The 25372-nt window shown below is 50.4% G+C and overlaps 8 protein-coding genes across 8 annotated transcripts; 3 read left to right on the top strand and 5 right to left on the bottom strand.

Annotated features, from left to right (window-relative positions):
- Window positions 1–114: 114 nt before the first annotated feature.
- GCG54_00005159 (Beta-glucuronidase) lies at window positions 115–3614 on the bottom strand (the record flags this gene model as incomplete). The annotated part of the gene is made up of 5 exons (XM_045405190.1): window positions 115–615; window positions 832–916; window positions 971–1162; window positions 1225–1570; window positions 2300–3614. The coding sequence occupies 5 exons, from the start codon at window positions 3612–3614 to the stop codon at window positions 115–117; spliced, it is 2439 nt and encodes an 812-aa protein (XP_045264954.1).
- A 4030-nt stretch (window positions 3615–7644) lies between these two features.
- Window positions 7645–7938, bottom strand: GCG54_00005158 (uncharacterized protein; the record flags this gene model as incomplete). Its single annotated transcript, XM_045405189.1, has 1 exon — window positions 7645–7938. One exon carries the CDS (start codon window positions 7936–7938, stop codon window positions 7645–7647), a length of 294 nt encoding a protein of 97 aa, XP_045264953.1.
- Window positions 7939–11114: 3176 nt separating this feature from the next.
- GCG54_00005157 (uncharacterized protein) lies at window positions 11115–12629 on the top strand (the record flags this gene model as incomplete). The annotated part of the gene is made up of 2 exons (XM_045405188.1): window positions 11115–12097; window positions 12149–12629. The coding sequence occupies 2 exons, from the start codon at window positions 11115–11117 to the stop codon at window positions 12627–12629; spliced, it is 1464 nt and encodes a 487-aa protein (XP_045264952.1).
- Window positions 12630–12876: 247 nt separating this feature from the next.
- Window positions 12877–13657, bottom strand: GCG54_00005156 (uncharacterized protein; the record flags this gene model as incomplete). The annotated part of the gene is made up of 2 exons (XM_045405187.1): window positions 12877–13396; window positions 13485–13657. 2 exons carry the CDS (start codon window positions 13655–13657, stop codon window positions 12877–12879), a joined length of 693 nt encoding a protein of 230 aa, XP_045264951.1.
- Window positions 13658–15702: 2045 nt separating this feature from the next.
- On the top strand, window positions 15703–17881 carry GCG54_00005155 (uncharacterized protein; the record flags this gene model as incomplete). Its single annotated transcript, XM_045405186.1, has 3 exons — window positions 15703–16262; window positions 16427–16878; window positions 16932–17881. The coding sequence occupies 3 exons, from the start codon at window positions 15703–15705 to the stop codon at window positions 17879–17881; spliced, it is 1962 nt and encodes a 653-aa protein (XP_045264950.1).
- A 392-nt stretch (window positions 17882–18273) lies between these two features.
- GCG54_00005154 (uncharacterized protein) lies at window positions 18274–19726 on the bottom strand (the record flags this gene model as incomplete). Its single annotated transcript, XM_045405185.1, has 4 exons — window positions 18274–18895; window positions 18955–19161; window positions 19212–19414; window positions 19475–19726. 4 exons carry the CDS (start codon window positions 19724–19726, stop codon window positions 18274–18276), a joined length of 1284 nt encoding a protein of 427 aa, XP_045264949.1.
- A 925-nt stretch (window positions 19727–20651) lies between these two features.
- GCG54_00005153 (uncharacterized protein) lies at window positions 20652–22283 on the top strand (the record flags this gene model as incomplete). Its single annotated transcript, XM_045405184.1, has 3 exons — window positions 20652–20715; window positions 20781–21316; window positions 21384–22283. The coding sequence occupies 3 exons, from the start codon at window positions 20652–20654 to the stop codon at window positions 22281–22283; spliced, it is 1500 nt and encodes a 499-aa protein (XP_045264948.1).
- Window positions 22284–22556: 273 nt separating this feature from the next.
- On the bottom strand, window positions 22557–23686 carry GCG54_00005152 (putative endo-beta-1 4-glucanase D; the record flags this gene model as incomplete). Its single annotated transcript, XM_045405183.1, has 4 exons — window positions 22557–22610; window positions 22665–23330; window positions 23390–23539; window positions 23594–23686. 4 exons carry the CDS (start codon window positions 23684–23686, stop codon window positions 22557–22559), a joined length of 963 nt encoding a protein of 320 aa, XP_045264947.1.
- Window positions 23687–25372: the final 1686 nt, after the last annotated feature.

Below are 25372 nucleotides of genomic sequence, written 5' to 3'. Positions count from 1 at the left end.
GTGGCATTCCAGTCATACAATGTTTCCTATGAAGTATTACGCAGCCATGTTGAGTTTAGCTGCCGTCAAGGTATACTTGGTTAGAATTCAAAAACCCCAATGCGCACTCCACACTCAAAACTCAACAACCACGGCACTGCTGTCCGCGATAGAAAGGGTCGCTTTGCCATCGCTAACAGCAACCTCCTCGCCAACAGTGACGTTTGAGACACGCGCAGCCTTGCCATTGTCCACGTCATAGTTGAAGGTGTATCCATCCCATGTGATCCCAGTAATCGAGTCAGCACCCGGAGCGATGAGACGAAGCACCGTAGCAGTCTTGCCGTTGAAACTACTGTCGAGGTTGATGGAAAAGCTGTGGTTGCTACGCTTGAACTTGTTGAGCTCAGTCTCGGTTGCATTACCGCTAGCTGTGAAGTTGTATTCGGCCATATTCAGAATAGCCACCTTGGCAAGCTTTCCAGAGTGGTAAATGCCATACGCAGGCTCGGCCCCGTTTCCAGTAGCTGGGAGATTCGCAACCTGAACCTTGTCCTTACCGAGACGGCCTAGGATGGCTGCAGTTGCCAGGTTACCGTAATAGGGTGCTTTTGTTCCGATGTCCTGTTTGGATGTCTGTACAGGTTGCCAAGCCTAATAGCGGTAGTCTCTGCCCATATGGAAGTTCAGACGGGTGATGTTCTTGGCTGCGGCATGCAGACTGAAGTCCAAGGCCCACAAAGCAGCTCCGAAAGTGTTTGACACACCAGCTCTGCCCGCCCCATACAAACTGTTGGTCTCGCTTATCGAACACGGCTGTGTGTAGTTGACGAGTTTCTTCATCAGGCTTACATGCCGATTAATGGAACCTTCCACAGAAGTATGGTTCATGAGCTTGGCCTGCTTGTTTACAGGTTTTCGTCCATTTCCCATGTAGCTGGAAGTCATGTCAGCTGCCGATTGGTTGCATTGACGCATGCAGAATTCGTACCTATGAGCTCCGAGGAAATAGACTGAGCCATCCTCGTCAATGCCCGCCTCTATGATGTCTGGAATGTTCAAGTGTCCTGATGACAAGCTGGAAGGTGATGGCGTAAGCCAGCGGAACTTGTCGTCATCGGCAAGGTCTGGGCACTTGTCCTCGAGAACCTTTTTGCATCTCGAGTACCCTTCAGCCACGCCGCTGTGTAATCAGCAGGATACTAATTGTCAAACCCATACAGGTTTGGCTCATTACCATAGGACCAACCGAGCAGATTGTTGTTGGACAAGGCCTTACAGGCGGCGGCAACAGTGTCGAGCATGTTCTGGTAGTGTGTCTCGTTCTGGACTGAGCGCTTCATGTTGAGACCATAGATGAAGCGAGTGTCAGTAAAAGTGTTGAGAGACTCAAAGAACGTTGGCCCAATTGTGAGCCTAGCAGGAAGATCGCCGCTCTCTTCGAGAATACGGAAAACCTCTAGGTCTGAATCATAGCCAACTCCGTCCTGGCTTGATCCACCCACGCGGATGGTTGGGCGATCATCTCCACTGAATTTGCGAAACTTCTCCAACAGATTCTCCGAGAACGTGTTTGGGACTGATTTGTTACCTGCCAAATATGAATCAGTGTTATCTTGACGGTTCTTAGGTCGATAACTTACCAGCGCAGTCTGGTAGATATGATAACTCAATCGAGTAAGACACGAATGATGGCGACACCACTATCCCACTTCCTTGCGGAATATTTGCCGGTGCCGTGAACCAAATTGCCCCAGAGGCTGAACTAGTCAAGCCCAAGGCGACGATCGAAGCATAAGACAGCATCGTCAAGGTATTTGGAGTTGCAAGTTCAAGATGAGATACGTAGTCGAATGTCGACAGGTTGCACAGAATGGATTCGGCCCTCCACGAGTTGAAACCAGACCTTTTATATTTCGGAGGCAGAGTGAAAATTCAGAGCCCTTGATAAATTGAGTATGTAACGTGCTCAACCAAGTTTCTTAATCAAGCAATCTTTCCCGTCGTAGCTGGTGGAAATTTATGTGGTTTGGTTTCTAATGGTGTCATTTGTCGATCGTAAGGATATGAATTGTGTTATAGCTCACCAGCGGGAGACGCGATCAAGGGTTGATGCAATGGATTTAAATCAGGTAAGGAATGTCTATTTTGGTCGCGGCAAAGTCTATAATAAATTACAAAAATAAACAATTAAACAATACTTCGTCGATGTGCGTTGTCAAGCTCGACGAGAGATGAAATTTTCGAAAGAGAGAAAGCTCTTAAGCAGAGCAGAAGCTCCAGCTGCTCTCAACGCTCCAGCTAATGCTTCCAGACACACCCGGGCTGTAGGAAGCAGCAGAGGGGTTGTACTGCTGGGAGAAGAGACTGCAGTAGGTACCCTTGGCAACACCGTTCTGCTTGATCATGAAGGCGTTGAAGAAGTTGCACTTCAGGGGGCTGTAGCCCAACCAGCTAGCCCAAGAGGACAGACCAAGAGACTTGTAGTTGACAGTGTTCTGAGAAGCAGCGTAAGCGGCGCAAAGGCTGACATCGAAGGGACCAGGGAAGAACTTCTGGCCAATGCAGGTGGAGGGGTGGCTGTGAGTAACACCACCGCAGTTCTTGGGGTTGGTCCAGCCGGAAGGAGTAGTAGGAGTGGTGTTGTTGGTCTTCTGGTAGCCGTTGGAGCCGGCGATGACGACCTGGAAGCTGTCACGGGTCTGACCAGTGTTGGTGGCGGCAGCGCTGTCAACGCCAGATCCCCAGAGAGTGCACTTGTAGTTGGTGATGGACGAAGGGTTCTGGCAAGAGCACTTGTCGGGGTTGATAGAGGGGTCACGCTCAATGTAGATGTTGATACCAGTGCAAAGGTCGGTCTTGTCGCAGTAAGCAGCGCACTGGGCAACGTCGTAGGAGGTGAGAGTGTGCAGGCCGAGGTAGCTGTTGGCGTTGACAGAGGCACCAAGGTCCTTGAAGGTCTGGGCGTATCCGCTGGGAGTAGGAGCATTCGAGGCCATGGAATGGAAAGGAGCGTAGGCCTGGAAGGCGCTGGCGGTGTCAGGCTGGACCTGAGGTCCGCTGCCAGCGGGCTGAGGGGCACAAGGGTCCTCAGGGTTGATGAATCCGCAGTAGGTGCCGACTTCAAAGGGAGCAGCGCAGCCAGTCGCGGTGGTGAACGCGAAGGTGTTGGTCCAGCTGATGGGGGTGCAGCTGGAGGGGACGGTGATGGTCGAAGCGGCCGACGTAATCACGGGAGTGGCCGAAGTGGTGGTGACAACAGCCTTGGCGGTGGTAGAGGTGGTACAAGACGTGGAAGTGGCAGCCTTGGCAGAAGTAGTGGTGGTAGGAGTTCCCCAGCACCACCAGAGGAAGCAGTAAGTGCGCTTCTCAAGGCTGCGAGCCTCAAGAGCCTCAAGGTTGCGGGCAACGACAGAGGCGGTGGCACTGGCAGAAGCAACACCAGTAACAGCAACGGCAGCAGACGAAGAGGCAGCTACAGCGTTGTAGACGCCGGTTTGGTCGGTGGCAGTGGCGGGAGGGCCAACAAGCGAGGGGGTGGCAGCAGCCACGATGGCATCGAAGTCGATGGGTTGAACAGTGGGCGAAGCAGAGCTAAGACCTGCGAGGGCAACGAGAGCGAGAGGGTAGAGCATTTTGAAGAATGTTGCAAAAGACCTGTGGGAGGCTCGTAATACCAAAGAGTGTTGGTAAAGAGAGTGTGGTTGAAAGACTGAAATGCCCGAGGCGGTAAATGATTGAAGCTGATGAGATGAAGAGGAAAGAAACCCATGATCTTCGGGATCGATGCGGTCCTTATAAGCAAATTCTTATGCTTGATCTTCCACTGATATCACGTACATCAAGTGGAGTTGAGTTGACGGATGCCCTTTGTCGCGTCTCTCGGCACAACAAAGCCGAGTACGGCATCGTATTACTCTGAGCGCTCCCAGTTACGTGGGCCGTCAACCCGTAGCTCAGGTTGCCAGTCAAAGCGTTTGGTGAACGGTGAGTCCGAATTTTCGTCCTCTCCACCCGTTAGTGATGCCAAGTGTCAAAGGAAAGGGCCCTCGACTGATATTACTGCGCTATCAGGAACTCTTGCGCTCGCTGTGCTGACGCTGCGGGTAGCGGCATTTCAGGTGGCGCCATAATATTACTCCATATAGAACAATGCATAGTGCGCCCATTCCGTATTTGGATCTCGAAGAGCTGCCTTTGTCGGTCGGGACCTGGAATCATCGAGCTAGCTAACGTAGCGGGGGATCTAGTCTCTCAGCTGTTGGCTTTGTCTCAGTTGGTCTAAATGACGCTAGTGCAGGTGATGAGGGGTCGTTCCGGTGACGGCCACGCGTCAACGGTGATTTGTGTGTTGACGGCAATGGCGCCGAACAACAGCGAGTCGGATAGCATGATTCTGCTGCCATTGTACGAGTCGGCCGCATCGAGGTGGATGAAACTCTGCGGGAAAGGGGCTTCGAAGGCGTCCGCGGGCTCTGGGCATCGCGGATCCTTCGGGCCGTCTTTGTGTGGGCGACCCCGATCCCGGGTCCTTTCCTAGCCAGGAACGACTCATCGAAAGATGGAATAGCGCCGGAAATCTCGGTTTTAGCGTCGGCCCCTTGAAAGAAAACATATTTGTTTCAAGATGGAGATGAGGTAATTGAGTGGGTTTGACTCGGGGAAACAAGCTTGAAAAGTGGAAGGTGGGAAAAGATGGATGGGGGCAATCGTGGATGGCGAAATTCACAGGCCCACAGAAAGTTGAAAGAGAAAATGACATCACGTTCGAGGCCATGAGATGCAACTCAAGTTTGGAGGAGTCATTGCTCGCCGTGATCACTGCGAAGGTACGAGCTATGCCAAGTTGCCAAGAAGGCTGAAAGCATTTGAGCCAAGACACGTTAAGCCCGAGGTCTGTCTGATAAGTCTCTGTCAACTGACAGCAGACATCTCTTGGCAGATATGAGACTAGATGATTAGTTTACTGCATCAACATTTGACGACGAGGTTGACAAGTGTTCACATAAACCACCAGTCAATATCGTCAAAGCCTCGAATAGTCTCGGGGTACGCCGGAACCTGGTATGATGACAATTCGCTTGACAACAAAAGATCATCCTATGTATCTCCACTTCAACCCCTCCGTCATGGTAGACATACAGGTGCATTGAAATTCATACCGTTCAAGTTAAGGGCGTCAAATCTTCTTATCAGGAATGTCAATCAATTGGCCTATGTGCTTCTGGATCTAGGAACGCCGTTGCTTTGATGACTCATAGCTCTAAGGAAGATGGAAAAGTCAGGCTTCAGTAATATCTTGATCGAACTAAACCGTTGGGTCTCTGCTGCACAATCTACAATATCATGTTGAAAAATGCTCGTTCTGTATCACGACCGATCTCACGGCCAAAACCAACAGCACGGCCCCAAAGAGTGATTCGAAGTTCCCACGCTCTGATTGCTGAGATAATTGCCATTACAGGCCACTTGTCTCCATGATCATTGTTGTCGGTCAGCTCAAGTTTGAAAGGAGACTTCCAAGGCTTGAGAGGGATCGTCATTCGCATCATACACAGGGGATCTTCGATATACTTCCCTTGTATGACTCGAAGAGAAAAGCCCTTGTTGATCTCGCCCCATTCTTCTTCCGGCAACCGCGTCCAACCACAGCAGCTGCTTTTCATTTCGCCATTGTCCAGAAGCGGAATCATCAAAGTATATCTTTGGGTTTTGGGGATAGAGCGTTTCTGCGACGCCCACATAAATTCTGTGTCTCCAGGCGCATGGCTCGTGTCGCTCGGAACGCTACTTCCACCCAAAGGCAGCGTCGACGGGAGTGTGAGGACGCCCTCCCCATCATCGTTTCCCCACTCAGGTATCTCGGATATCATAGCTAGGGCAGGGTCGCTGCTGTTGGGGCCATTGTGAAGAATCCATCTTGGGCGACCGTCATACTTGCTGCCTGATTCAAGCTTGTATCCTGAGACTGCAAACATCTTGTGGTTTGTTTTGTCACCAAGGTGAGCAACACCGACCTGCGTCAGAAGATTGAAGTCCATGCCAGAGTAAAACTTGAGCTTGGAGGGAAACGGGCGGTAGGGAGTGAAGGTATTGCAGATAGGGACCGGGGCAAGCCGAGCCGGAGGGAGCAAGTTGTGCCACTCGGGGTCATCAGCTCTTTTGAGGCGTTTCATAGCGTCATCCAGCTTGGAACGGCCTTCGGCGTTCATTTGAGAGAGGGTCTTATCGTCCATTTCGAGTGCGGTGGCCTGATGCGGAGAGCTTGTCGGATGCAAAATGTGTAGGTAGTAACTTTAGCTGGTCAGAATGGTGATATACTTGTTTATGTGTAGATCTGGAACATGGACAGAGAGATTCAAGGCTCCCTGTTTTATAAAACTTCACCTTGATCAATCTATCATGCAATCTTCTGATCAAGTTCAATGTCTAGTCCTCTAGTATTGTTATCACGAGAGGAAATAACTTTGAGACAAAGGGTAATCGTCATGAGTCCTACTGGCCTACGGCGAATGAATGACACGAGCCACCTGCGTAGGCAGAAGCCAAAAGGCAGTGTATTCCTTGCTATCTATCTTTTTCTTTTGGTCATGGATGGTTCTTTGCTATGGACGCCCAATGTCATGGTTACGTTCCACGACTGAACAAACAGGAGGATCTGCGTGGCAAAGAATTTCATGCATTGAGCATTCAATTCAGCTGCCGACTGTTCTACCGGAAATGAATTTTCTCCAGGTTTATTTGCGCGCCGTGTTTGGAGCTAAGCGCCCAGAATAGAGGGATGCCTGAGTTCCAAGTAAGCTATAAGCATTGAATGCGCGGTGAATGTCCCGGGCCCAGCTGCAACCCTTTGTTAGAACCGAAGTGGCAGTCAACCCTGCAGACGCAACGGCCTTAGGCCTAACACTCCACCAACTGATGAAACAAAAAGTTTTTGCCGGATCCGGCTGATGTGGAAGATGTTGTAGAATAATCTATAGTATTTTAGCCCTCTGCTCCGAAGACCGAAGTGCATCAGTATCTACCTAAGGAGTTGGTGCACTGGCGAATGGCGGCTATCAACTGAACTGAAGGGCGGAAGTCCAACTTTGGTCTTCATGAAGAGCCCATTGACGCGACTGCTCATAGTTAGGTCTTTTGCCGTGGACAGGTTACGTCATTATGGTGCTGGTTCGTTTGAAAGGCAGATCGCTAATCAGATACAGGCACAGTTATGTTGCAATTGTGCTTCCCTTCAGGTAAGGGGTGAGCTGAAGAATCTGTCGCCGACCAGGGCTTCTGACAAGAAATATGCACCAGGATTACAAACCCGCACTTTCCTCGCCTAGTTGAGTACGAGGGCACGACAGATGATGCAAGAGTTGGTGCGTTCAGGTACATAGGGTATTCAAAAGATTTCTCGCAGAGGTTAGTGATGATTGAAGTGCATCAACATGTCGTCCACGGGGACCAAGAGTAATAGGCATTTGAAAATTTTCAATTGTAGATTATCAGCGCCTTTTGTGGTGACGTGAGACCGCGCTCTTCATCGAATCTCTGCCCTTGCATGATGTACGTTTATCCCCAATTTTGGTACAATCGTATGTAAAACATTGGCCCTCTTAAGCCCGAGGCCCTTTGGTGACATTTGATGGCATGAAGCGAGTTTAACCTATGGCAGTAATGTCAATGTCCCTGCTGTTGATGTGTTGAGCTTATGAATGACTCACAGTTGGGACTAGGCTTGCAGCACTTCATCGTCTCCATTCCGACAACACCGGGCTCGGAACGCTGTCTTTCACCAGTGATCTCACAAGTAGTTTGACAAGGGAGATCTTCCGGGAGATCGCAGACCCAGCCATCAGTGAGTCCGCGAGAGATGGGGCCGACGTCTGACTTGCAGACTTCGGGAGCGAATCTGCAGCCGGCCATAACGCCGAGGGCCATAGAAGCGGCGACGAATGCTTGCGTGTATCTCATGATGTCTGATTTGGGGTGGTAAAGTTGAGTGTGAAATATTGAAAGTAGATGGAAGGGTGTAGTCGGAGTTGTCTAATAGCTGTAGTTCTCCCCTGGCGAGTCTCTGGTATTTATGACGAGATGGTCAACTGTGACACTTCAATGGACTTCGGGCTACTCCGTGGCTCTCCGCATAGGTTCTTGTCTCCGGGAGTCTGGTCGATTAGTTAGTTGTGGGAATTCGCCTTGCGCTGCAGATCATCATTCCCATTAACTCCCAAATTAACTTCTGTTGGACCATCGAGTCATTTGCGGTGGGCAACCGAGTCATTTCAAGTTATTGAGCTCAGTCCATGATCAACAACGGATTTAGTAACTGCGTTGTCGGAAACCTTATTAGGCGGAGCAAGGCTCCCAGTTCGTCTCATAGTTCGTCTCGAACCCGCGTCTGATAAATGAACAAGGCTATGTAACAAGTCATTGTTGCTTCAGATGTCTGTTTTCGCTATCGGTCTCCGAGTCGCCGAACGTCAAGGGGCTATGTTATCCCATCGGCTCAATAATTGCGGACCTCGGCCCGCCGACATGGACTGGGACCCATCAAACACTTTCGCATTCATTTGTGATCACTTTTTCAGGAATCCGAAGCACCTGGTCGTATTGTGGGCAGATCTTTCCGGTGTCCCAGCCGGCGGGAGACGTCATGCGGCTACTTCCCCACACCCGAACCTTATTTCCTTCGGACGCCGTTGTCCGTTATCTCCCCGTCCCATGGCATATGGAACAGAAAAGAAGCACCATCTTGCGGACTACTTTCAGGCCAATCAAACCACCAGAAGCAAAATCCTCCCAGCGCGTCTGTCTGCACTGCCGAATTCATACATAGACATTGCTTCCATTTTACGTCCTGTAACAGGTCCGGCGGTAAATACATCGTTGTGGCTATCCACGAATCTTGACTTGGATACGGAGCAATGGCAGATCTCTCTGCCTGGCATGGGATACATGCTGAGACTGAGTCTTCACATGAGCAGAGCACGACCAAATCCATTGGCGCTTACCTAGCCTGACTTGACGTTGCGATGAGAACGTTCGAAAGCCAATTATCGGAATGTGTCAACAGTGCTTTAACAGCCCGTTATTGTGAATCCCCTCACCGCGATGGCCCCGCCGTCTCCGGGGTAAGTTAAGTTATATATTCCTAGTCAGTTTCGAACCGTGAAGCCAGACATCACTAAGTCTTGCTTATGACAGTAAGGAAGAAAACATGCTGGTGTAGTACGTGCATAGGAATTGAACTTTACTGTTGTCTGTCAATGTCAAGATTGCTAACAACCTCCTGTAGCCTTTCCTGAATTGGTCCACCCAGTGACGACTTCCCCAATTTCCTCACGTCTGAACGGTGAAAAGTCAGACTCGATACCGAACTTTCGCGAGCTGTTCGAATTTCCTTACGTGTTATTTTGTGCAGTGTCTTCATCTTGCCTCTGATAGAGCTCGGCCTACTGAGAATGATGACACTCAGCCTCGTTATTCAGAATTACATGCCTTTAAAACATTTATTGCTTCAATAGCAAGACGTACGTATTTGGCCGACACATCATCCGTGAAACTCTGTTTCGCATTATCGAAGGGACTCAGAATCACGACTATCTGGGGTGGATGCTTAATCAGCACGGTTGGTTGAATTGAAATGCTCGAGAATGTGCAGTGTTCAAGTTGCATGATGCCGCGCTCTCTCTCTCCCAAACATTTAGCCAGTCAAACAGAACTAGACTGGAAACATTACCCATGGTTGCGCCTGGTTCTAGGATTCCGCCCCATATGTCATCATTTGCGTGCGTATCAATCTTTGGTATCAGCATTTAATCATGTAATTGCTTAAGTCCCATATTAATCGCCCCAACATGTGTCCGCCAGTCGAAAATATTGAAGAGACCTTGTAATAGGAACAGATTTACATTGGCTTGTTCGGACTCAGAAGCATCGTGTCGCGAACCATGGTAGTGCTTACCGCCAAGATGGGAGACATTGCTTGTTCCTGAGAGACCTGCCCAATGAACGTCGAGGTGGGTGATTTAGCTGGCAGCACATAGCCCCTGAATCAGCCCCTCACCATCGATTTGCTGCCAATGGTTGCCATCACGCTAAAACATAAGCCTAACGTCGTTTTAAATTTAGGCTGCTGCCTGTGCTCCATTCCCGTGCCCGCTGTAATCCTCTGTAACCGTAGGGGGTCAGGCTGTTCAACGTCGTCGTGTGCTTCGCACTCAAAAGGGGCCGGTGACCGGAACGGGTTCCATCGAATGGACAGCCGTGGTCAGAACTTCGCAAAGGACCTCGAGATCCAGAGCAGTGAATGTCTTTGGAAAAGTCTTTGGGAAGCTTAGGCAGCGTATCGGTATACTTCGTCTTACTTGGGTCAGAAGAAATGCGCCCCCGTCCAAGCACCAGAATTGGGGGGATTTCGATGGGCTAGCAGTCGCTTAATACCCTCCCTCTTAGCGTCTTGGGGCTTTTGAAAACGTCGGGGGAGCGATTGGACAAGAGCGGATGACAATCAGGAGGGCTGACGCTGTCGCACATTTGGGAACACTTGCCATTCAAGAATGAACGACCCCCATCTTCTCGCAAAGGTTCGTCCTGATGAAATTTCTTGTCAAGGTGTCTAGCAGGAGTCCTGGCGAAGTTGTTGTTCTTTCTCGCGCTTGCCTGCCATTGTTCATGTTGGCTTCTTTCGGTCGACTCCTGCAATGTTTAGATCACTGGTTTCCGTCGCGATACTCGGGCTTGTGTCGCAGATCCCTGCTCGCGCGAGCGCGCAGTCGGACTGGGCGCTATCAGCAGCTCCCTCAACAGAACTTTTTCTTCGCAGGGGGATGGCCAGAGGTGAACTCATTTCTTGTAGTGTTCCGCAAATTAAAGCTGACCCGAACTTTCCCAGTTACAACTCTCGGGCATTATGCATACATAGACGGCGGGGAGATGTCACAGCTCGGGGCTGATGGCACTCCCATCAAGAACAGGGCATCAAATGCCGGTAGGTCTTTACCGTTCGACATCAAGCGGCCCGCCACTCACTCGAAGGCATCTCAGTAAACTCCACACACTCGATCGATCTCTCCACCTCCTGGTCATCATCGAATGTTACGATACGAATCATTGACAAACCCACCACTGGGATGGACGGGCAAGCCATGTGGAAAAACGAGGGCATGAATGCGTTCTACATCTGGGGCGGACATCTGCCGTACGGAGGAAAGATCGATGGACCAAAATTATGGAAATTTGAGGCGGATGGCAAAGGCGGCGGCGAGTGGTTGACAGAGTCGCCCGCGAATCCCTCATTCTTCGGGGAGCTGAAGAGGTGCGAGGAGGGTGCGTACGTGAGCACAGGCGACGCAGCATTCTGGTTTGGAGGTATCGCATCGGGCTGGACGAATTCGAATCCCGCATCGCAACCAGTTCCTGGGGTTGTTTCATACAACATGACCACCAAGGTTTGGAGCAATGACACGACGCCAGACTTTTCGGCATTCTCAGAATATGGCACTATTGTTGGTGGCGGGGCGGTCTATATCCCAACGTTTGGAAGCAATGGTCTAATTGTCGTCATGGGAGGCGTGACGTTCACACTTGAGCCGAGTCAGAAGACGCCGAATGGGTGGATGGACTTCAGCAACCTGACTTTCTACGACCCTATCACGAAGGACTGGTACTGGCAGAAGACGACGGGCACGCCCCCGACCGCACGAAGAGGATTTTGCTATGTTGGCGCCGAGGGGAAGAACGGAACTTATGAGATGTATACCAGTATCTCCTTCCTCTCAAGTAACAAGCCGATACTAACTTTCAGCAGCTTTGTCTTCGGAGGTACCAACACTGATAGCGGCTCAACATTCGATGACGTCTTCGTTCTTAGTCTGCCGGGTTTCGTGTGGACTCAAGTACCGTACGAGTCCAAGAACACGCGGCGATTTCACACTTGCACCGTGGTTGGCCGTCGTCAGATCCTCTCTGTCGGAGGCACTGACGGGAAGACAGCCTGGTCTGGAGCGGACCCCTGGCAGAACGGCCTCGGATTGTTCGACATGACCGACTGGGCATGGAAAACAGATTATGACGCGGAAGCCAAAGACTACGAGACCGCAAACACAATTCAAGACTGGTATACGAAAGGGTAAACTTGATTCTTTCCCCGATACTTTCAAACCATGCTCACGTCCAACAGGGGTCTCACCTCCGTCGCATGGTCCTCTGAGACAGTACAGAACCTATTCATGAGCACTGCAACCTCGAATGGCTCATCTACTGGAGATGGAGACAATAAATCCAACGACGGTAGTCTCAATGAAGGAAGCCAGAAAACCCTTTCTACCGCTGTGATAGCTGGCACCGCTGTAGGAGCGTTCCTGGGCTGTGCCTTAGTCGCAGCAGCCTTTTGGTTCCTAAGAAAGCGCACGGGGGACCAAGCGACAGCCGCTGCAGAGTTCAAAGATGATCCCGGCAACAAAACATATTACCAGGCTGGGCCCCCAGGAGAATTGCCTTCCGAACCGGCAAGGACAGAGCTTTATGGTGGGTCTACGCCTAAGCATGAGCTGTGGACGGAGTGGCCGAAGCCAGAGACTGCTGAGATACAGGCTCAGCATGTTACAATAACAGAGTTGGATGCACCACCGGATCACAGCGACCATCTCTTGAGGAGATGATTCTGGGGGAAGCTGTTTAGAAATGACACCTAATTCGACACTCTAGACTCTTGATTCGTTCGACCATCTTCGGTCCCGCCCCTTGCCTCCACTGGCTATGGAATCCTTGTTGGAGTTAATTCTGACCTTATGGCAAGCTGTCAGTAAAGCAACTGTGACCAGTAAGGCATGGAAAGGTTCATGACCAATGACAAGGAACATCTTGGAGTATACTACTGCCCGAATCTAAGGTCTCGCCAGATGCATCTCAGATCAGAAGAAAACCCAACGCTCCAAGAGCGACTGCTACCAAGGACATGGCTCCAACAGCCAAACGCTGAGCATTATTCTTGTCCTCATCGTCGGAGGGGCAATCAATGGTCGGGTTTGAGAGTCGGCACTCCGCAGCTGTTACTGACGCGGATATCCTCGCCGCAGTGGCCGAATCCAGCTTGATCTGGCAAGGGTTCGCGGTAGGAGTAGGAGATGCCACTACCGCGCAGGTATCACCGACACCCCACCACTGCCTCCCGAGCAGGCCCTCGACGGTATCGGTGATATTGATGGCGACGCCTTGCGCGCTGAGGCAGACGTCGTCTTTATTCGTTGCAGAGACAAGATCGACTTCCTGAGCCGCGTTCTTGATGGTAAACGTGATGAGTCGTATCGTGTTGTTTGAGATTACATTCTTAACGTGGTAATTTGCCAGGCTGGACTCATCCGCGAGGCAGCTTTGCTGCCTGACGGTCACGACTCTCAAAGTAAGGATCGCTGCTGGAGAAATTCGCCTGTCGAAGATCGTAGTCATGAGTGACGTATGTGTCGAATCGATCGCTTGAGTTGCGGACTCTTATTTCGATGTAAGGGTTGACAAACTGCGCGAGGCTTGAGTTCCGGACGGCGAAGACAATAGGGAACCAGGCTGTCGGAGCGTAGGTGTCGTTGCGCGGAAATACCAGGTCAACCTCGACAATTCCCGAATTCGCAGCGACAGCTACAGCTGCGTGGAAGGCCGCGAGGAACCATTTGGCCGAGGGGAGTAAATGCATTGGAATAAAATCGATGGTTTGGGGCGACGATGTCCACCGGTGGCGTGTTCAGTCAAGGGCAGTATCGGAAGAAAAACGCAGCACATGGGGTAATTATGATGAAGAGAAAAGGTATGAAGAGTGCCAATTGCGGCGCAGTGACAAAAAGCAGCAAGGAAGACCGACATATGTGCCGAATTCCCGCCTTGGCGTCTATCCGCAGTCTTGTTGGTCCCTTCGCGAGCTTTCGAGTTCCCTCGCAGTGTTGCAGTACGCTTCCAAGGTCGATTGCTGCTATTCCTTCCACAATTCATGGGTGCGACCTGCAGAGCGTTCGGAATTGCAGGCAGCAGAGCCCTTCCAATCCTTGATGAATGGGTCGCGATCATTCTATTGACAACGACCTTACTAAGTTAAGTTAAATGCTATACACACAGTAACACATCCAACTCCACACGCGACCATAAGAATCTGATGTGGCAAAATGAGGTTGATCGCGAGAGGCCGGGTTTCGCCCTGTTCTATGATATCCATATATCAGAAGCCTTGTAAAAGCCTGGAGCAACTGTACCACAAATCTCACCTCGCTTGCCTGTTCAAATCATCGGGTAAGTAAGATTCATTGCTTCAAGACTCAAGTCTAGAAAACAGAGCAATGCTAGTATTCAAGCATCAAGAGTATTGTCGCTAACGCAATTTCCCCAGCGCAGATGCAACTCTTGCATCCAACAAGTTTCCACGCGTTTTACTACACAAAAATTATAGGCAGTATTGGAAAGGTTGACAACTAGAAAAATACGAACTATATTGAATCATTCATGATATATGAAGTTAGGCCCGAATTCTCGATGATCAGTCAGAAATATATCATGACCAGTTGTGCTCGTGCTGATAACTAGCGGATCAGGCGGTCTTCCACTGTCTGGTTGGCATGGGACTGCGTTGATAGTGACATTTAATGCATAACAAAGTCACTTGCTATCTGCAGAGGCTTGCCAATCTTGTAGCGATAACGATAGCTTAGATCAAATAATCGTCATGGAGTTGCAAGTAAATGAGCAGGGTCACTCATTAGCATGCCGCCACTGCAGCGAGCGACCAACCGGCTCAACACGAGCCCGATCTTACAACCGGACATCAGGCCTGGCTTGTCAATCAATTCGAATGTAACGTACTCGAGGCTGTGCGCATGGGCGTGGACGTGGTTCTGGTCACGCTGCATAGACTAAAAACGCCACATCTGGTGGTTGTCGCTCTTCGTGTGCTGGCTACACCACCCGAGGAACATGCGCAGCCACAACCGCCGTAGTCACGATCGTGGCGGGCGGATATCGTACTTAGTTGGAAGCTTGATTTTGGCTCAAGTATTTTTTGGTATCCCATTCCTGTTATTTGCGACGATTTCAGTCTTGAAGAAACGAAAGATTGCAAAGACAGGCCAAGTTTCGATCGTGCTGCTGGAAGGGAAAAAGCAATGTTAGACCCTTGCCGTCGTACCTTCACCGGGAACCAGGGACCCCGCACCATGCTTTTCAGCTCCGTCAGCACTGTGCAGGCACCTGTTCTCCCATAACAGGGGCAGGAGGCGTCTAGGGATCGAAAACTGTATATTTCAATATATGATTGGTTAGTGTTGTGGCCCGTTCTGGGTTCCCGTCTTGATCGCGGGTGGTTCCAGATCGTCCCCACGAAGCTACCCAACGTCCAGGTAGGGGGCTTGGAGGTTCTTGATTGCAGCCTAAAAGGCAATCACGACTACAAGCAGCCATCTTGACTCACTTCCACCAGTCATCGTCGTTACCAGAAAGCCACCCACGATTCCTGGCCAGTAATCATCTTGCAATCAAGCCAAAGCTAATGCGCCATTAGAGGAATGCAGATGTAGCGAGCACCTGTGTCTGTCACACCATGACGCCGTTCATATCAATGGCAGCAAGCCCCCGTTATCTTAGCAGAGCTTTGTGCACTCGTCGCGCCATTCAGTTCATGTTACTAGCTGGTGCTCGAGGCTCATTGGAACCCGTCGATGGCTGGCGTCGGACTTCGACAGAACCACGCTATTCACAATGATGAAGAGCGATTACTCTTCCGAGCTTGAAGAGATCTCGTTAATCTTCGACCCTGATCGTAGGATTCCCCTGGATCTTCACTTCCCATCCCATCAGCCGGTCCCATCCAACCCCGACTTCCTCAACGCAGCAGGAGAGACTGCCTACGCGTCGCCGTCAAGGCCACGTGCAGTGACGGATAGGAGCCTGAGGGAAAATTGCCGTCCTATTGGGCTTGCTCTCACGGCATGGATCACAAGCCTCATATTCACCGTCGTGTACTCGCTATTCATCTACCACGTTCTCTTCGAGGGCAATCCCGTTATCGGCTCATGGACCTTCGATGCTTCTCTCACCAACCTACTGTTGTCACTACTCTCCCAACTATATGCCATGCTGTTAGCATATGTTGTTCTTAGTCTCTCCGATGCATTGCGGTGGTCACTTGCCTCTAGATCAGGACGTGTGGATGGGGCGTCGGCGTCTAGCTTCTTTCAACTCAGTCCCGCAACTGATTGGTTTTCTACCATGAAGTTCATCTTCAAGGGAAGGTTCCGGAGCAATTGGGGTGTCATAAGGTGAGATATGTGCCCCTTGGAGCAATTCAGAGCGCTAACCTTGGAAGACTTGCATTGCCTTTCATGGGTTTGGGACTTGGTTCAGTCCTTAAATGTATTTCCGGCCCTTCATGCGAATTTTGCCAACTTTGAAGTTTGAACTGATCGACAATAGTTCAAAACAGCTTTGAAGATTACTTCATCAAGCAAGGCGTAACGGTCGACGTATATGCTGGCAACATTCCTCCTGACGTGTCAATCTTGGGCCTCATCTCGACAGCCTATCTCGACGGTTTCTTTGATACATGGACACAGCAACTGCTGAATTACCCACGATATGCCACAACTTGGAAGATGAAAGGCTGCACTGAAGACTGTTCGGTCTCTTTTCTGCCAGGCGGCATGGAGATAGCTCGCAAAGTGGGACCCCTTCTTAACAGCACCATCCTCAAAGGTGGCCTGTTCAACAATACGGAGTCGATCATGATTCAGGGTGCACCTGGCATGGTGGCCAGGTTTGAGCCTGTAGCTGACGGATTCGAATTTGATATTGAAGAGGACTGCAACGTCTATCAGACGCCGTTGGGAGATGCATTGCAGATGTGTAAGAAGCAGTTTGGAGATTCGGTTGCAGCTGGTAAGAGTACAATTTCCGTCAAAAGTCTCCAAGAGAGGTTAACAATCGATTAGGCTGGCGGGCGTGTCCGAGCTTCTTTCAATTCACAAGGGCGTGCGCAACGCAACTATCATGGACTCGAGCGCCGCTGGTGTCAAAAACGCTTTTTACCGCTTATCGACAGAACGCGACGACAACTTATAGCCAGAAGGACTTGTCAATTCAGCACGCAGAGCCCATTTCAGAACCCGTCAGAGTCAAGATGTCAGTGCCTGACATGGACCTCATCTGGAACAGAATCTTTGTACCGAGACCACTTTCGAGTCAGCTTGACCTTGAGTCAATCAACATTACAATTGCAAGAATGGCATGGAAGTATCGTACCTATACCGAGTTTTTCCCGGACAACGAGATGCACGTCGAGTTGCTTCAAAACTTTCTTTCGGTTCCATTGCAGTTTGCCATTACAGCTATGCAGTACGCAAACTATACGCTTGCACTTCCCGCAGATAAACGAACCTTTCCACCTGAGCTTCTCACAACTGCCACGGGTGGGCGCTCGATCAAGAGGTTCGTCAGTCACCCTTGGACAGTACTGGTGTTCATAGCTGCCGGCAGCTCTGTAGTGATGTTGACAGGCTTCGGGTTTTGGTGGATCTTGAAGCAGCCTAATCCGTTGCCGAAATCGTCCGGAATCGTGGAGCTGGATTTCATCAGCCGATTGAGTGATTTGCAGAAGCATCGTCACACAGATCAGGACAGTCCTGAAAGATTCTCGGAATTGGTCTATGACATTAGATCTAAAAAGCAGCATTCAGCCTGGCACATTATCAAGGCGCTTAGAAAGAGGAGGTTAGAGCTGTCGCAGATGGAGGTAGCCGCAGAATCAGAGAGACAGATGAAGAGGCTACCAGTTTTGCACTTGCTCCCAAACAGAGCGGATTACGTGGCGGCTGAGAGTTCGTCGGTTTCCAGTACGGACCGTGAGAAGAGTGTAAGCCCGAACCACCCAGATGGAGTCTAAGGTTTCAACATTTCAAATCCAGAGTATTTCCAGTAAACATTTGGCACCGCAACCTCCCCTATGTGCAGCACATCGAATCAGATGGCTGAAATCTCGTTTATCCTGGGTATTTTGAATGAATACAGCCCTATTGCAGTCTCCAGGTTGCACCTCATTCTGGCCTTGTTGTTGGTTAGGGTTGTTCGCATCAGAAGTATATGGCTTGTCGTGATAGGAAACGGCATCGCGTGATCATGTAAGGAACTAGAAGTTTGAACCCTCAGGGCCAGGAAGCTCTAAGCTAATACACCGTCTTATGGGAGGTGGGAGCAGAAAGAAGGAGGCTGACGTCGAGGTAGTAATCGAAAAGTTGTTACATCGTTCTGAGCTTTCTAACAAAGTTTCCATTCTATCTATTCGCAATTACTTGAATCGCTTTTCAAGCTCTCTATCACTATGAACTCCATCTTGTTAGCCTTTTTGTGATCCTTGGCGTGATGCTTTCCTCGCTTCTTGGCGCGTTTCTCCCTCTTCTTAGCGGTCTTCTCCTTCTTTTTTCTTTCAGACTCTTCCGCCTTCTCCATCCTTTCCTCAATCTTGCGTAGCTTTTCGTCTCTCTTCTTCTGGATGTCCTTAGCCTCTTTGTGGCTTGCTCCTTCCAGCTTCTCGTCAGCTTTCGAACACACAATTTCAGCCTTTCTGTTCAGGTGTTCCATGTCGCTGTCGGAACCGGAACTGGAGCTGGAACTGGAACTTGAACTACTTGAGTCGGAGTCGATTAAGTCTGACGTGCCGTTACGTTCCGATTGTCTTCGTTCCTGACGGGACTGCTTCCTCCTCATCTTCGTTGCTCGTTTCCCTTTCTTCTTCTCCTTCTTCTTCACTCGTCGTTGAATTTGCTTCTCTGTGAGTCGATCTATGATGTTTCGATCTTTCGTTGGGGGTGGCACGTCAAACGTAAGTGGCGCGATGTAGGGCTGTAGAGCCGACATTCGGCGAGCCGTAATATCCATCTCCCAGTTCACATCTCGAGGTCTGTAATTTGTAAGCTCTCTTTTCAATCAAGGACCGTAGACAAACATGAGTAAACTCACTGTAAATCTGGTAGAGTCTCGCCACAGCCAATTCTCACGGATAAGTCCTTAGACTTACACACCGAAGCTTTCAGACCTCTTGGCGCAAAATACTCCTTGTTTACCTTTTCGAGGAATACTTTCGATCGAATAATTCGTGTTGCTGCCGAGCCCACGCCCACAGTCAGGTTGGTGATGCCTCCTGCCAATTGAGCCCAGTGGTTGGGTCTGAGGACGTCAGTGACCGAAGGACGGTATGAAACGCTGAGGGTACGCACACATAGCCAACTATCGTTCCTGCGGCATTTAGTGCGGCCAGTGGGGCTGGAGGGCCCTGTGTAACTGTCAAATTGTCGATAAAACCCACGAAGTCTTCTTCGTGGATGTCATGAGCTCGAAGGTCGGGAGAGTATGCTCGCATGAATGGCAAGGGTACTTTGAGAGGCCCCCCAAAATCAATGCGTGGAATCACAACCGGTTTCTGCATACATTGTTAGCACGACAACTCAGTCAGATCGAAGCAAGAGCTGTTTCTACTTACCTGTAGGGGGCTTGATAGATTTCCATTCGTGGCATGTAGCTCGGGTATCCAGCCAGTACCCGGCTCGATATTGAGAGCCGCATTCAGTTCCTCCTGTTCGGAAGCATCCAGAGGCTCGGAGTCAGAGGAAACGGAATTGATTGACAGGCGTCGAATATGAGCAAGGTCAATCTCGGAATATGCTGGAGGTGCCAGAGAAGCCTGGGCACCTGAAGGGTCATGATTGTATGAGTGTGTCTTAGTCGTGCTCATTTTTCGAGGTTGTAGAGGTTATTTCAGTGATGGGTAATTTCCACTCGCATGCGTCGCAGGAAATAACGACGCCTTTAAATATTGGGCAGGGCATGAGGACCAAAGTCCCTTTTTGATTACCTCCATTGCATGAGGCGGCCTCAGAAATGAATTTCCTTATTTGGCTGAATCCTCGAGCAGATTATAACGCCGTCAGCCACACGCCCGTTGGAAAGCTTGATTGCCATGCGGCTTGATCGACAGCAGTCATCATTGGCCAAGATACTCTGGTCGGCATCATGGCAGTGCTGATTGTGGAGTTTATGATGCAGATCACTCGCGTGGCTTGGGCGATTTCTGGACGCTAAGTGATCGCTGTATAAATCCTAGTTATTCCCAGCTGACCCAAATGACATTACCGCATTAGGCTCATATTTCGAGGCCGCATTCCGTTATCCTCAGAACTACGCGCCCCCTAAACTTAGTGCGGGCGGCTTCCGGGGGCTCTGGAGGAGTCCAACCTACAGCTGAAAGGCATGCACAGCAACAACTTTGAGGTTCCATAAGGTATTCAGAAACAATTATGGTTGAAGTGTGCTTGAGGTAATGGAGTAAAACTTAATCAGCTCCCACCTCTAGTTTTCTCCTTCTTTTCCGAGAGCTCTGTGCAAATGATCGTCTCATCCCTGCCAGGTCTCTGGTTCAGGCAGCAGAGAATGCTAACTGAGATGGTGCTAGCTCGTCGACGGAACCGGTCTCAGGGAGAACCCAATAGCATTTTGTTGTTTCCAGCCACTCTCGTCACAGACCCAGTCTTAGTTTGCGCGTCGCGACAATGTCAACGACGATGCATCTCCGCTTCTATCGAACATACCGCACTCCGATGTTGATTCGTAAACTCGAAGCCATTGCCTAACTACTGAGCTGCCATCATATCAGGCCCAAAATGGTTGGGGTTGGCGGAAGATCAAAGGCCTGCGACAACTGTCGCCGCCGGCGCGTCAAATGCGGTAAGTCGGCTTGCATCCATGTACAAGGAGCCCAACGCATGTTCCTGGGCTGACGAGTATTCAAGACCTCACGACTCCCGAATGCAACAGATGCTTCAAAGCCAAGCTGAAATGCGGAGGGATCCGCGGATTCAGCTTCATTCAATACAGTGGTAGCAACTGCCAGGATCCTGCGCCTGTCAAAACCTCGTTGCCATCGCCACCATCTTCAGGACGGTCCGCTATCGCATCACCGGAGCAGCCTGCGCTCATGACCACGGCGATCAGCGCCGCTTACGTGATCCCACTCCGTTTCTTGGAACCTTCTTTGATGCCGACAGCTATGGACGATATCTTCGTTACGTATACACATAAACATTTGCTTCGGGAAAGTGAGGATATCGTGGTCAAACCAGGTACCGACAGGACCATCACCGGCAAATGCTTCGTCGCCTTGGCCACCACAATGTTTGGCCTCGATAATAGGCAAAAGCCAGTTGTGCAGCGAGGATTGCGGAAATACGGCACTGCCTTGAAGGCTCTCAACAATGCTCTTGGTGACCCTAAGGGGTCTCGATCTTTTGACGTGTTAGAAGCGGTCATCGTCATGGCCCTGTTCGAGGTAAGCTTTCTCCTGGAAACCTCAGGCTGACTAATGCCATAAACCGTTATGCTCACAACTTTCAAAGCTCCTAGTGGGCGATCGAGAAGACGGATGGATCGGCCATGCACGCGGCTTTGAGCAGCTGCTAAAGGTCAGAGGACCCGAGTCCATGCAGGAACTACCTTGTGTCATTATTCTGGAGCGGGCGCGGTCTTCCATCATTTTCGCTGCTCTGGTTACTCATACTGGGACCATTCTATCTCGACCTGAATGGAAGAGCACACCCTGGCTACAGCATCCCGAACGCAAGGACCCGTTGCAGCTGCTTATCGACATTGTTGCCGACTGTCCCGAAATCTTTGTTAAGCGAGACGAAATGCTTGTTGGCCAAATGGGTGCTCCGGACCTTGCGTCATTGATCTCCCTTCGATCACAAGCAAGATCGGTCCTGCAAGATTTGGAGGCGTGGGAGAAATGCTGGGCCTCCACCGCCCTGTCACGCTGGAGTGAGATGGCTTCACCGAAGACAACGCCCACACATGCAGACCAACAGGGAGCAAGAAAGCCTATCTGGGCTACGGTCCTGCAGTATCATTCCCTTTACGATGCTAGCATCTCGACTACGTTCAACGGCGCTCTCATCCTGGTAATGATGTTCATACAAGGGCTCAACCTGCTCCTGCAAGATCTGGAACAATCTGGACTACTCATCAAGCGAATTTATTCATCGGCCATCACCATCTGTCGCAGCGTCGACTTTCACCTTGGACGACTGCGGGACGTTTCCAGCTCATCCATCCTGTTTCCAATGAGAATGGCGTATGAGGTTGTGGGGAAGACGGATAAAGATATCGGCGCATGGCTCGCTTACCAACTGAAAATCATTTCTTCCGGACCGTCTGGGAGGTGGGCCATGGCTGATCATCTCCTCGACATGAAGGCAGCGTCAACACTAAGTTCCGGGGATGTCATTGAAACAGCTTGATGGTACAAGCATCATGACGCAATCCATACATTCAAGATTCATGGAAGGCTATCGCGATGTCAACTAGCAAATGCTGTAATATAGTTCAACTCTCGATTCAACGAGAGTAAGAATCTTAGATAGGTTTTGAAGACAAAATTGACAATATGTCAATATCCACTGATCCAGGTTTGGCGTTTGTCAAGAGGTTAATAGTAAAGACCGAATCAAAACCCAGTCATCGTTTCGTCTGTCCAGTCTCTGCCGCCATTTACCCAGCGGAATCCCTGAGACTCATGCGCACTGGTAATAGTAAGGTGCTGATACGGCTTGACAGGTCGACCCAGACTAAAGATTGATCGGTCAGTGGAAGTTCAACATAAGATGGCTTCTATCACTCACGGCGCAGGAAGTGCAACCAGTCCATCCCGTGCCGCCACACTGGCCGTACTTCGCAACAGTGCATCCTGGAAGACCGCCAGTCGTGCTCGGCTGGGGAACGCTGGAGGCCGTTCCGGTAGGCCCGGAGCCAGCGGTGCAAGTCGACTCACATCCGACGCAGCCAGACCCGGCACTCTTGGTCGAACCGCCAGCGTACACTGTGGGTCCCGGTACGACATAGGTAGTCAGGGCTCTGTGAATGTCAACGAGCAGACCAGCGTCGGAAGCCTTGTATGCTCCAGGGAACGAAACTGTTCCAGGTGAGGCACTTCCGCCGCCGGTAACGGTCAGCTGGAAGCATGTCATGTACAACTGAGCACCGCCGCTGGAGCCTGCCGCGTGAAGGGCAATGGACTCGGCCCGAAGCAGGTAGTCCCCAGCTGGGATGTCTGAGGGGATCTTGACTTGAACTTTGCCGCAGCAAGTGTTCATGTCTTTAGATCCCCAATAGTCGCCATCGCCGTTGGCACTACCAGCCGCGGCGGCCCATCCATCTTGGTAGACCTTGAACCATCCGGTAGATCCGTCGGCCGAAGATGAATCGGAGACTTTCGTCATGTATGCCATAACGGGTCCGTAGTGTGCGCCACCGATGGCTTCTGAAGTACATGATCGATCATTTGGTTGCTGTGAATGATTGGTCAGAAAGGAATGCCGTTTACATGCGCGTACCTGAACATGCTTACTTGGTGCATCTCAACCGTGACCGAAGAGCCAGCCTTTACGACGCATTTCTTGGCCACTGGACCGCTGTTTGCATTGCATCGAACATCGTTAGACGAAACGTCTGTGACCGGGGAGTTTGAGAGAGGAAGTCTGGCACACTGGCCGCCATACTATTTCAAGTCAGCACCACGTTTCAACACTTCGAATAACCTTAGAGGTATTACATCGACTCCATCAACCCAAAGAGCCTGAAAGGTTGCATGAGAAGCTGCTTGTTGAGCGGCAATCGCCAGCAGGGATAGGATAACAGCCTTCATGACGATCAAAGCTTGGTTTTCGGGCCACAAATTGCACACAGGGAACCACAGTCTGGTCGGAACCAGATGATAATCAGTCCTGGTTGACCACTTTATATGCCTCACTCCTCCCCGGATCCGGGTCGACTGTAATTGCTACATCAACTGATTTTTAATGAAGTCACATTGTCAAAGAGGCTTGGCAAGAAGAACGCGGCAGCTGCTAATTAGATTTGACGAGTAAGGTGCCCGGACGTAAACGAAGCCATAACCTCGTGGTCACATACGCCAGCCATTGAGACCCAACTCATAGCAGGTGCAACGTATCAACCCCAGGTTTTCCCCAGGTTTAATGACATGGTGGTAAAGTGGCAGTGAGGTGATCTCGGTAATTGGTGGATTTCGGCTGTTGGTAAGGATCACGGAGGGAGAAGCCCGCGGTTGCTACTCCCAATGCGGGAATTTTGGGTTTGGTTCCGTTTCGACTTTATGGACTGACAAAGAACCAGAATAATCTGACTCTTCTTTCACATCATTCGGCCCTCCTGATGGTGTTCCTCATGGTACCAACATGGCAATGAATGTGCGCGGAGACCAACTGAGCTCATTCCTAGAACCTTCAATGGCAACGGTTAAAAAGCGACAGCGCTCACTTTTGCAAGGACAGGGCTTTTCATTCATTATTGGCCATGAAAACCCCTCGCTATTGCCCATTTCTTTTTCCTAGTGTAAAGCCCCTACTGGATGGGCTTGAAACTTCGTCAACGTTACCCAGTACTTTGTCACACCACTATATGTCGGACCAGTCTACTTGAACGGTGGCATGACTGATCAACTGCCTTACGAATACCAGGTGTCAAGAGCATGTCGCATCCGGATCCCTGCACGGATTACAACGCTCCGAGCACCGCTTGCTATTCCAGTCACATCGCTGAACATCTCAGAAAAATGGATATTGATGGTAACAGGCACCTTGCTCATCCCTAACAGTCTCTTTGAGTATGCGGAACCTCGAGTAAGAGTTACGGCTAAGGTCATATCAACATGTAGCTGTGACGGCCGTTTAGCTCCCATTAGGTTGCTTACGTGAAGTAGACAGATAGTACACAACCACAAAGGTGAGGCCCGGATCCATGTCATCAGAACAATGTGGAAAGGCCAAAGAAATTTCAGTGACCTCGAAGTCAACGGCAAATCACCCGAACCTTATGGTCATCGCTTCGCGGCTTCACAGTAGGGATCTCTGACGGGACCAAAAGGATGTTCTGCATAGTTGGTTTTGAGCCTTCAAGTGCGCATGGTCGAACTCCATCTGGAAGCCAAGGTGATCGCTCCACGACCCCGGGTGATTGAAGAGCTCCACCATTATTCCAACACGTCGCATGAAGAGCGGTGTTGACCTCAGCGTTGTGATTATCCCAATGCTGGGGAACTTCACCATTGACACATTTTGATGAGATTTTATGTGCCAGGCTTCGCAACCAAGACACCAGGTTAGCAACTATTCAATTGACGTCTTTGGCCTCGCTTCAATTAACCAGACCCACGATACCAGAGCCACAGCCCCATCTGGTCCACATTGGCATCCACTGAGTGCCTTCATGAGCCCCATTCACGATGCCGTCGTCAATCCGCCTTGATGGCTCAGTGGTAAAGCGCCTCACTAGTAATGAGGAGATCGAGAGTTCGATTCTCTCTCGAGGCAAC

Source organism: Colletotrichum gloeosporioides, assembly GCF_011800055.1.
Source record: "Colletotrichum gloeosporioides strain Lc1 chromosome Unknown consensus_40, whole genome shotgun sequence".
Lineage (NCBI taxonomy): Eukaryota > Fungi > Ascomycota > Sordariomycetes > Glomerellales > Glomerellaceae > Colletotrichum > Colletotrichum gloeosporioides.
The sequence above is the reverse complement of the archived record's forward strand: the minus strand, read 5'-3'. Positions and strand labels throughout refer to the sequence as shown.